Source organism: Perca flavescens, chromosome 8 (assembly GCF_004354835.1).
Source record: "Perca flavescens isolate YP-PL-M2 chromosome 8, PFLA_1.0, whole genome shotgun sequence".
Taxonomy (NCBI): domain Eukaryota; kingdom Metazoa; phylum Chordata; class Actinopteri; order Perciformes; family Percidae; genus Perca; species Perca flavescens.
In genome coordinates, this window is record NC_041338.1 from 12995124 (window position 1) to 13007577 (window position 12454).

The 12454-nt window shown below is 42.7% G+C and overlaps 1 protein-coding gene across 1 annotated transcript in view; it reads right to left on the bottom strand.

The window, feature by feature from the left end:
* Nucleotides 1-3546: 3546 nt before the first annotated feature.
* LOC114560668 (neural-cadherin) overlaps nucleotides 3547-12454 on the bottom strand; it is a 100906-nt gene continuing 91998 nt past the window's right edge. The window contains exons 34-35 of the mRNA XM_028586204.1: nucleotides 4818-4972; nucleotides 3547-4144 (exon numbers count right to left, since the gene is read on the bottom strand). Coding sequence (XP_028442005.1) covers nucleotides 3578-4144; nucleotides 4818-4972 — 722 coding nt within the window. The 3' untranslated portion in view covers nucleotides 3547-3577. The remainder of the gene's footprint in view (nucleotides 4145-4817; nucleotides 4973-12454) is intronic.

The following is a 12454-nucleotide window of genomic DNA, read 5'->3' on the forward strand; positions in this document are numbered from 1 at the left end:
GAATCATTAAAACCTACTAACAATTCATCAATTTTCAAAATGTTCCTGATTTGTTCCTCACTTATTTCTCAATTAACTAATTATAAACTAGTCATTAGCTTATCATTAGTTACTCTATAAAAATTAAGGAGGAGACTCATTAAAGGTCCAACATGTAATATATTTAATGTAATAAATCCAAAAATGACCCCAATGTGTCATCAGATATTAAGGAAACATGCTAAGTTGAAATACTATCTTTTCTAACAACAATGCTAATGTCAGTATTTTCTCCTTTTGAAATTTCCGTTCCGTGACGGAATTTCTGTGTTGTTATCAACTACCCAGTTTGACAGCCAGGCTAGGTTGCTAGAAATACCTGTAAAACGTGAACCCAGCACGCTACAGCTACACGCTACATGCTACGTAAGTACAACTATGAAAGCAGCAAACACACAAACAGGATCAACGGAGATAGATTCTAAACGACCTAAAATAACATGGCATGTTTCTAACCCCAGGTAAATATTGGAGATGTATTTGAAAGATGGAGACAGCTTAGAGCCCAAAAGGATGCCGAGTTGGCTAATTTCCTCCTGAACAGGTAAGCATTAGCTTCAGGCTAATTTATCACGGCTACAAGGGACGGGCATTTTATGTCATTTCAACATTTGTGTACTCCCACTGAATTATATAGCTAGAGTACCCGAGTTGGTTACTCGCAAAAACAATTGAGAAACAGCCAGTAAAGTGATCCCGACTGGTCGTGGCTAACGCTGCCATGCTAACCCTGCTAACTGCTAACGTTACCGGAGGACCAGGCAAGCGGGCCACGGCTGTTTACAACGTGTAGCCTGTTCATTGGCCATAGCCGACAACGGTGAGTTATTTTAAGCCAAGAGAGGGGGGGCTGTAAATCAGGAAGAGAGGACCGTGAGTTTACAGTGTGTTTAGCGATTGTTGCCGTAATTCTAAGCCAATAAAGTGTGTTCAGTCGGGTGGAGAGGACGGCAAGGTAGTGGTATTTTTAGCGGTTCTCACCGTAATTCTAAGCCTCGGTCCGTCGGGTGGAGAGGACGACGAGGTTGTTGTTTGTTTTAGCGGTTCCTACCGTAATTCTAAGCCGAAAAAGTGTGTCTGTCAGTTGGGTACAGAGCTCCGCGTGAGCACAGGCTTTTATGACAATATAGCCGATTTCTAACGTTAGCTACTCCGCTGTGCTGTGAAGTAATGTCTGGCTATGTGAGACAAACGTCTAGCAACATAGTTGTTAATGCTGCGGTCTCAGTCTGGCAACCTCCTTGAACTTCAAGTCTGGGGGTAACAAGTGTAACAAGTGTTACCCTTTTACATTTTTTTTCTTCTTTTTTTAGCAATAACACTTTTGTATGCGTACTGGATGTCAATGCAACACATTTTCTACATTGTGGTATTTGTTCGTTGAAATATGTAAGCACTTCCTCCAGTGGTGTTTGGATCATGGTGTTTAACATGTTGGTCCAAGATCTGCCATAGGTGTTCAGTTGGGTTGAGATCTGGTGACTGTGAAAGCTATAGCTTATGTAACACATCAATTCTGTACTAATCCAACCATGTCAAGTCTCTCGACTCATTCAGGTTTGGCCTTCTGTGCCGTTGCAGTTTGCTGGTGTCCACCATGATGATGCTGCTGCTGCTGCTGCTGCTGCTTATGGACTCACAGTGTCCTCTAAAGGCTGAACAGTCAATAACATCTATTTTAATCGATAAATAATGGTTATCACCTTACCCCTTATTTACTTAGGGTACTTTTTTCAAAAAGCAAGAGCTCTTCTTTTCAAGAACATCCTGCTCACAGTCACACCTGGAAGCTGCCCAGTATAACCACAGGCTGATCTGTTGGCTACTGAGCTGGACCAGTTGGGGGTTCAGTCTTGAAGCCTGGGAATTTCAAACTGTAGCCTATCAACACTAATGAAGCCAAAGACCTGGAAACAGGTATGCATGCAGCACCGAAGCCCCATTTACAATTTTTAGACTCTATTATGTAACTGCTTACACTGGTAATAGGTAGGAAATACTGCAGTAAGCGGAATCTGCATTTTAAATGACCACTCATAACGCATATGGTACTTGATCAACTTTGAATAAATTGTAATGAACTTGTCCAAGGATCCTTAGATCCCCGCTTTGGGAAATCACACTTGTGTGTGTACTGTAAAACTGAAGCAATGAGCTGCTGTTTGTGTTAGACGTGGTGCCAGTATCTCACCAATAGATGGCAGTGTGCATTCACGCAACACACATTTATCTCAGAGCAAATGATAAAACAAGACTGAATCACATGGATAATTGAGTAATAATATGAATAACCACATAGAGGAAGCAGATGTACTGCGGCATTAATGTAGTGATGGTCTTTGAGCTCACGCAGCGAGGTCTGCTACTTTACACAGTAAGACTCATGAATGAAAATAAAAAATAATAAAAACCTACAGGGAGTCGAAAGTATCCTCTTTGCCTGCATATCTCTTATGATGCATTATGTTGGGGTGTAGATGGACCGAATACAGAGAGCATCATCTGCTTATGGTGTAGGGCGACCTGCTGGGGCCCCCACGCTTTTGAGTTCATACTGGAGACTACCAGAAGCTCAGGTCAGAAGGCTAAAGGCTCTGGTCATAAATGATTCATCTTGAAAATTGACTTTGCTCTTCTCTCCAGAGGCTCTTGTTGCTGGTAACAGTGAGCAAATAGTGTGTGTGTGTGTGTGTGTGTGTGTGTGTGTGTGTGTGTGTGTGTGTAAAATAAGAAGATCTGTTCCAGTCCTATTTCTCAGTACTCCTAATCACCAGGAATAAAGGCAGATACACTGGAGATACATAGGATTATTCATGTGCAGCTGATAAGAAAGACATCTTGCTTTACTTTGTGTCTGCTGAATTTGAAGAAGAAGAAGAAGAAGAAGAAGAAGAAGAAGAAGAAGAAGAAGAAGAAGAAGAAGAAGAAAAAAACAGCCTAGCCAACATCTGATGATGAAAGTTGGCTTGAACTTCAAAAAAGGAGAGATTTGACGCTTACTAATGTGAACTAGTGTTTGGACAAGATCAAGTTAGAAATATTATCAAAGATAATTATTTATTTTAAAGGAAATAGATAATACAAATGAAAGAAAAACATTTTTTTTCTCTTTTTGTAAACACAAATGATTTCATGAGTCATTAACGGCAACAAGAATTCAGTCCTCTCGCGGGAAACTCATTTGGCGTCTTACTCACAGACATTACCCTTATGAGTTTTATGACAACATGAATAGCTTTGACACAGGGCGCTTCCGAGAAGTGCTCTCTGCGGAGTAAATACTGTACAGTGCAAAGTAAACAATACATCACATCTGATCATTCATTGGTAAACATCTTTTTTTTTTATCAAAGAACTTAAATGTTCAAAGTTTCATCAATACAGTACATTTATAGCAGACTTCACATAGACCCTGGGCAACCACCCAGTCTCAGAGTATTTCACATTTAATTATCTCCCTTTGGAATTCCACCAGCCGCGCTCACTGATTAAGTGTTGCTTTTCTGCAACCTTCAGTTCTGTTTCTCCGAGTGCTGCCTCACCCGCTCTTCTCACAGTTCAGTTGCCCTCTGCTCTCCTTCAGTTTGTCTTTCTGGCCCTCCGGAGTCTTGGAGTCTCCTCTCAAATCGCTAACTACGGCTCGGAGGGTTTTGAACCTGTCCAGCCGGGTGCTCTGGGTTGCCTGAAGCCTGACTTCTGAACCCTGAGATGCGCTGAGGGAGCTGAGGGAGCGCACCGCCGCCAGGCCACGCTCCTTTCCCGACGGACGGCGTGGTGTGGTCATGGTGCCGAGCTCCCCCGGCTGCTCCATGTCCCTGATGACCTCACACAGGTAGCGGGCCAAGTCCTGGCTGGAGAAGGAGAGGGTTTTCTGGGAACGACGGAAGGTCAGAGGGGACGTCAGGGTTTCTGTCTCCGAGGGGGGGATGGCAAGACGCAGGGCTATGGCTGCGCTGCCACTCCCATTAGACACCCCCTTCTTGTTGCTGTCCTGGGGAACTTTAGTCTGCGGGTAGGAAATGATGCTTTGCGGGTAGCTGTAGCGGAGGGACTGCGCCGGGCTGGGCTGGAGGGAGCGCTGCAACTCCACCATATTAAAGGCATTCTGAGAGACCAACGGACAGAAAAGCAGGGAATGAAGGAAGCACAGAAGAGAAGAAAATAGATGGGTTTTATCCTCCTGTGAAATCTTTTTTTTTTTGTTGTTGGTATTTTAAGAGATAACGAACAAAACCACTGCCACATGACACCAATCTGTGCTCAGAGCAGTGTAGCTAAGTCAGTGCCTCTGCTCGCAAATTAACCTGTTCCTCAGACTAGGACTAAGATCTACTATGTAGGATGAGATGTTGGCATCAACAGCACCATTGATCAGCCAAGTAATTCATTATCTGATTGTTTTAAAACTGCTATTACCAGCACTATTAAAACAGAGGCATTAACAGCTATTGGGTCTACTTGCTTAGTTTCAGGCTAATTGACTCACATTCCTAGATCTCCAGGGAGCTGATATTTGGTTTTCATTTCAGCACCAACAACTGCCGTTCTCTATCAAATGCCCCCTGTTTGCTGGTTTAGCTTCTGTGTATTCTTATCACTTTTTAAAAAGTCCTGAAATATAGCATGATGACATTTAAAACGCGTTTAAAAAATGCAAATAAGAACTGAAAGCAGTGCAATGTTTTTTTGTTTAGTGCTCTATTTACTCTCCCTGCCTTTCTCTTAAATACCAGCTTGTGTGTGTGTGTGTGTGTGTTTGTGTGTGTGTGTTTGTTTACCTGGTCCTGCTCCCCTCCACCTTCCTCGTCGTAGTTTAGCACATTTTCCCGGATGTCCTCCCACTCGCCGTGGTGTGCAGACACATGGTACACACCCTCCTTCAGGCCCTTGTGTCTCCTCCAGCAGGAGTAGAGGAACAGGCCCAGCATCAACACTGAGGGGTGCCAGAGAGCAGGTTAGCACAGCAGGAGTACACTCACACATCATTAAAAGGACACATCTATGGGTGTAAATGAAATTGACGTGAGTGTAAAGTGATGATATCAACACTGAAATACTTGGCACTGGTTGTACTATTTGATGTTTTTTTTTTTTTTTTTCAAATGTAAAATAACACCATCCTTCTTAATGAATAGGTAGTCCAGACTAAATGGATTTTCCATCACGTGAATTGGTTCTGGAAGAACAATCAGAGGCACTGCCTGTACAGTTGAGGCATACTAATGGAACATACAAAGAGAGGCACCACCTTTGCACCTTCTCCCATTGTTGGTGCATCTCTGTTTCCCGTCTTATCAAAGACCACAGTTACTTGGAAACCTATTAACTGGATTTGTTCTCCCAGTTTAAACTCAGAGCCTCGGAGGCTCTGCTGAACGTGGAGAGGAATGCTGCGGGAGGCGAGCAGAAAAGGTCCTGAAGCATACGCATCAATCACAGCTATTGTGTGCTGAATTATACAGCATGCTGGACTGACCTTTAAAGTCCATTAATCTCAACCAATATTTTTCTCCCATCCCTCTTTTTTCTTTCGCCCTTCCTCGCTATCTATTTTTACTAGTTCACTCTTCCTTTTTTTATCTCTGTCATTCTTTTATTTGTCTCTCTGTATAGGAGCTTCCCTCAGTCTTCCCTCTTCTCTTCCCCACTCATTAAGTCTCTCACGGCTCCTGTTTTTTCAGTCCCTCTCTGGCCTCTGTCTTGCCTCAGCTTTTATCTCTCACACTAAACGGGATCCATTTCAACTAGAATGGTTTATATGGTGCGTGCTAAGTATCGGTTTAATTGGAAATCTTCTGAGAAATGCAAGGTAATCACATTAGTCTGGATTTTCAAAGTAATTGCTTTGAAAGATATAATGCACCAACGGCTCTTTGGAGTCACACTAACAGGCCTTCTGAAAAACTTTGCCCTTAAGCCACTACTGTACTGCCCAGAGTTGTGTGTGTGTGTGTGTGCAGCTACATTTCTGTGAGATCAATATCACTCAGGGTGGAGAACAAACATCACAGTCATTCATCATTCCATAATGCTTCTGACTCTCTGCCCTCTAACCGTTACTGTGAGCAGGGTATTATGATGTCAGCTCGGACCGGACTGTGCATTATGAATAAATGACCAGTAAACAACTACAAGGCAGCTTGATAAAAACACTTAACCCTTTCACTGTAACTCCAGTCTGAGGTTAATGAGACAAAAATGAGCTGCGAGGGTTGAACATCAATGGGAGTTTAGGGGGGAAAGAAAACTGACGAATGAGCAGGGGGAAAATGAGACAGATGAGAGATGGGAAAGAGTTGAGAAAATCATTTATTTATATGGAATAAAAAGTGCAGGCACTTTACATGATCGCTTGGCATCCAGAGCCCATATGGGAAGATAATTTATTCTATTTCGCAGAAAAAAAATTAAAATAAAAATAAAACCCAGAATGTCAGATTTAATGCTGGACTAATGAGGCTTGGTCAGACATCACCTCATCTGGCTCTGTCAATAGCACACGCTCAACTCATATTCTGGTCGGTCTGTTATGGCTTATGTAAAACTTAATAATGGATGATCATTTTAACTTTTAATGCACGTTGAGGCAGAGAAGGAGTCCCCCTTTAATTTAGCACCCAGCTAGCAGCCTCGCTTAGTGCAGCGAGTGCGAGTGTGTATTTATGGTAGTGGTTCCTGTGGTGATGAGGGTCATCATTAAACAGCTACATATTGTGTAACAACCTGTTTAATAAACCACTGGATTAATCTTATTGCCACATTCAGGACCGTTGATCATGAGGTAAAACCGGCTCTTCTTTTTGATTTTAGGTTGAGAAAAATAATTGTTTAGCTTATTTTATTCACTTTTTCCAAGGTGTGAAAATGTAATTACAGTCATCAAAGACAGCTCTTTCCAATCTCAAGTATATTATAGAACAGACGGTGATTCTTTGTGAGGTGGAAAGTCAGCGAGCAGCCGACAGCAGGCGAGCCGCTATAAATGGACTGTGCCTTTCTTTAGTTAGCATGCAAGCAACAAATGAATTTTCATGAACGATGCCAAGCCACACTTTATCGTCTTTGAATTAATTATCAAATATTGAAGACCGCTTTATGCGTTTTACTCTCAAGTGTCAGAATAACTGATGTCCCAATACTAGCCACATGCCCTGGAGGGAACGTTGAGTCAGTTATAGAGGCAGGGACAGTGTATTGAATCGCCCAAGCGTTTTATAAGCCTGTCTCTGACAGAAAGACTCATAAACAGCAATGTGGCCCTACAGATGGTAGTGCCACAACATGCAGGCCACTCACAGACACATTTGTCCTTCTATCTTTGTAAGAACCAACAAAAATGTCCTTAGCTATAATGCCTAAAACTAACACAATTAGCTCATCTTTGTCCTCAGCCTTAACGATGACTTAAAGGGACACTTCATCTTTCCTGTAGAGATATCAATGCATATACAGTACATTTAAAAAGGCCCTGCTGGCAGCAGATGTGGGCAGATATTACATTTTCATCCTATTAGATCTTACCACAGCTTATGACACCATCAACCGTGCAATTTTATTAGACTGTTTACACAAGTGGGTCATCAGCACTTAACTGGTTTGAGTCTAGGGCTGAGGCATTAGCCAGTTCATTGATTAGTCGGTCAACAGAAAATGAATAAGTAACTTTTTTGATAACCGATTAATCATTTCAGTCATTTTACAAGCAACACTTTGAACAGTCCCTGGTTCAGATCAGCTCCTCTCAATTTGAAACATTGTGAATTGAATATCTTTGGGTTTTGGACTTTTGATCTGAAAAAAGGATTTTTTTTTTTGAAGATGTCGCCTAAGGCTCTGGAAGATGGACATGTCAAGAGAATAAATATAAGATGTATCATTGAAGTGCAGTGTTATCCTAAAAGCAATGTATAGACTAATACACAAATAATCCCTCTCAATCAGACCCTGCCCTCTAACTGTAGTTTCTCTTTTCTTCTTTTTTTGCGGGATGCATGTGGGACGTTTATGTCCGTTAGCAAAGGCAGTAGGCCTGGCAAACTGGATTCCTTTTAAGGATTCGGGTTATTCAGAGTCATTCACTAAACTGATCCGGGTTGCGCGAGTCACTTGAGTCAGTATTGATCTATAGGTGAGCCGAGGTGACCTAATTGCATTTTAACATACTACATTTTACACCAAAACCTACAGTAAGCTTGGCTAGGCTATGTGCAGAACATTGTATGTTATTTTAGAAGTGAAAGAATGGCTTTTGTTGTTGATTTGCTTTACCCTGAGCTTGAGTGAAGTTCACTCGCTCGTCTCTGCTAGAGAATGATCCACTCATGACAGCGTAGCCGGCTGATTCGCGCGGGAGATCACCGGTCATTGAGGTCGTGTGAGTCGTCGAGGACTCGTGAGTTCTCGAGTGGTCTGCGAGCTTGCAATGTTTCCGGCTCCGAGTCTGCGGGTCGGGAAGTTGTGTCCCGGACTGGCTCTCTGCTCACTCAGTCGCTTGAGTTGACTTGTGCAGTTGTGGTTGCTTACGAAATTGCAAGTTATAAAGCTTTTGGCAGCTAAGATGGCTAGGACTAGTAGTAGCTAATGCGGCAAGAGGTTTGTGTGTGGCGCTGTTATCATTTTAGATTGAACTACAGTAGGACTCAACTGATTCGAGTTAATGATACTAAAGACTCGTGAGTTCATTTAAAGTCAGGTTAAAGATCCGAGGGAATAACGACTCAAACAGGTTTAGCGTGCCATGCAGGTTGTGCTGCTCATTGTCATTTCCAACCACCGCTTTGCCCCACAGTGTCTCATACTGACGCACAAGTTTTATGACACACACAGAGAAACAGACAGGATGAAGCTCTGCATTCACTCATAATCCAACAATGCACCTTCCTGCGGAGGTGTGTGTGTGTGTTTATTTGTGCTTTGGAACATAACCGCTGTGAAACAATCAGAAAATTACATTGTATGCCTCTGATTCACTGATAATTTAATTCAAAGGTATAATATGCAGCATTTTCCTAAAAAATTATGTATATACTTTTATACATACTATACAAAAGTAGTCCCTGTCAATCATCAGTTATAACCCACTAGAAGTGTGTGGCGGTGTCTGTATCTGCAGAGACCCTGCCTTCTGCCTGTATTTTCTTATTTCCCTCGTATTTTGCAGTGTGTACGGCGATTTGGGGCGTTAGCAAAGAGGCTCTGGCTCCCACGTGTATGTGTGTAGCCTGTTCTTATTCCAAAGTTTGCCCCTTTGTCACACCCCTCAGCGTCCGATACCGATGCACAGGGCACCCAACCCTTCTTTATGATTCAAGGTGCTGGGTTTGACGATGAGAACGGGTTGTTACATTGTGTGTTTTTATGTGCGTCAGTATGTTTACTTGTGCTTTAGAACGTAACAGCCATGAAACAATCAGAAAATAACATTTTAGTCCTCTGCTTTGTTCTCGCTAATGCCACTACCTCTTAGGACTGGGCGATAAAACGATAACGATATGTATCGCGATAGACACATAATCAATATCAATAGAAAATGCGGTCGATAAAACGTTCGATAACTTGTTTTTCTTCATCAGAAGAAACCAGAGGTTGTGAATCAAGTTTGGTTGCATGAACAAAGGCCCTCACTCTCTGGCAACCTAGCAACGTGGGGAGTGACACTCTAACAGCCAATCATGTAACAGTATCATGTTTGGTTGCGCCACATCGCTGTCTCGTGTTCTTCAATAACAGAACCGGCGTGGAGTGGAAAGTGAGTGCCGGAGCGAGTGAGGAAATTGTTGATAAAACAGGAAAAGTCAGTATGGCAATTTTGGGGATTTTATAAGTCTGACCGTAGTCAGACCAATTTCGTCAGACCAACACTGGTAATACCATAAACTTGTTTTACCACTTTAGCCGCGCTCACACTTTCGAGCACAGCCGTATTCGCCATCAACGTCCAACAACATCTGCAGCTGCAACACGGCACAAGCAGCAGACCACCATGGAGAGGTACTCTGCATCAGAGCCTTACTAAACACTACAAGCAGCAGACCACCATGGAGAGGTACTCTGCATCAGCGCCTTACTAAACGCTACAAAGAAATAACGAAGGCAGACATGCTGAGCACTGTCCAGAAGCCAGGTTACCAACCTAGCACTAAACCTGCAGAAAATAGTTCCTTCTCAGGTTTCTTATATTTAGCTAACACTTTGCACTATTTTATGACACTTTATTAAGCATTTCTTACTTATTCGTTAATTTTGCACCTTAATGTTAAGAGATAATTGTTAAGTGTTCATTGTGATTTTAGACCTGTTTACATCTTAATTATGTTTTCCATGGTTGTGTTGACATTTCTGCTTTTATAATTGAGGGGATTATAATCAGAGCAGGGTTAAGTTTTAAATAAAAATGTTTAAATTTAATATATTTTTCTCCTGGTCCTTATTTTAAATAGGTCATAAAAAATATCAATAATTATCGATATCGACCGATATGAAAAACTTATATTTGTGATACAGTTTTTAACCATATCGCCCAGCCCTACTACCTCTTCATTCATTCTCTAGCTCACTTTACAACTGCTTCTCTCTCTCTCTCTCTCTCTCTCTCTCTCTCTCCAAATTATAATAATAATTATACATTGAATTTATATAGCGCTTTTCACGAACTCAAAGTCGCTTTACAGGGCAGGTAGATAATAAAAACAATGCAAAACAAACTTCAGGCACAGATGAAAAGAGAGGGGGGCGTGGGGCTATGGATAGGCAGAGGTGAAGAGATGGGTCTTGAGGCGGGACTGGAAGATGGTGAGGGACTCAGAGGTGCGGCTCTCTTGGGGGAGGGAGTTCCAGAGCCTGGGAGCTGCCCTGGAGAAGGCTCTGTCCCCAAAACTGTGGAGGTTGGACTTGTGGATGCAGAGGAGACCTGCTGAGGTGGATCTGAGGGACCGTGAGGGTTGGTACGGGGAGAGGAGGTCAGTGAGGTATGAGGGGGCCAGATGGTGGAGGGTTTTGTAGGTGAGGACCAGGATGTTGTAGGTGATCCAGTGGGAGATAGGTAGCCAGTGGAGTTGTTTTAGGACTGGAGTGATGTGGTGCCAGGACTTGGAGCGGGTGATGAGTCGGGCGGCTGCGTTCTGGACCAGTTGGAGTCGTTTGATGTAGGTAGAGCTGATGCAAAGGAGAAGTGAGTTACAGTAGTCCAGTCGGGAGGAGGAGTGTGAGAGAGGGTCTGATTTTGGCAATGTTGCGGAGGTGAAAGAAGGAAGTTTTAATGACATGACGGATGTGGGGCTCAAGGGAGAGGGTGGAATCAAAGATCACGCCAAGGTTGCGTGCCTGGGGAGATAATGGTGCCGTTGTTGGTGAGAGTGGGGTTATTGATTTTGCTGAGTGTGGATTTGGAGCCTATGAGGAGAAATTCTGTTTTATCGCTATTGAGTTTGAGGAAGTTGTGTTGCATACAGGTTTTAATAGCTGACAGACACGAGTTAATGTGGGAGAGGGGAGGATTGTGGGGGGATTTGGTGCTGAGGTAGATCTGGGTGTCATCGGCGTAACAGTGGAAGTCCAGGTTGAAGTGGCGGAGTATCTGACCAAGGGGGAGGATGTAGATGATGAAGAGGAGGGGGCCAAGTAGAGAACCTTGGGGAACACCTTGAGTGACTGTGGCTGTGGCAGAGGTGTGGTTATGGAGAGAGATGAAGTGGGATCTGTTGGAAAGGTAGGAGCGGAGCCAGCTGAGTGCAGAGTCTGGTGAGCAGGATGTTATGGCTCATGGTATCGAAGGCTGCACTCAGGTTGAGGAGGATAAGGATGTTGAGGGGACCGGTGTCAGCAGAGGTGAGGAAGTCGTTGAGGACTTTGATTGTGTATTAAATGTGAAAATTTTAACATACCTCCCATGATCTGAGAAAGATGAAATGTATCACTACTGACAGCAGCCATCTAGAGGCCAAAGTGAGACACTTTCTTATATGGTTTATAATATTAAATTATAAGCTTTCAATACATTTAAATTATTATATTATGCAGAGTTATTACATTATGAGTTGCTACAATGCAAAAAAAATATAAAGCGGGTTCGACATGCTTTATTCAGCTGAGAAATATATTTTCGAAATTATTTTTGAAGTACTACAGAACTGGAAAAGGTCATCCATGTATTCATACCTTCCCGCTTAAAAAAAACACTACTCAGGCATCAGTCGTAAAACTCAAAACTTCATAATTCAGCAGCTATGCTCTCAACAGGCACTACGAAGAGACCACATAACCCTCAGCTTATATCTATTGATTTCAAGATTCTACTCCTTACCTATAAAGCAGTCGGTGATCGGGCTCTGGCATACATTTCTGAAACTATGACCACTTTTATGTCAGAAAGCAGCCTTAGATCATCCTATAAGTCAGTCTTCAAAGGGAGGTTGTT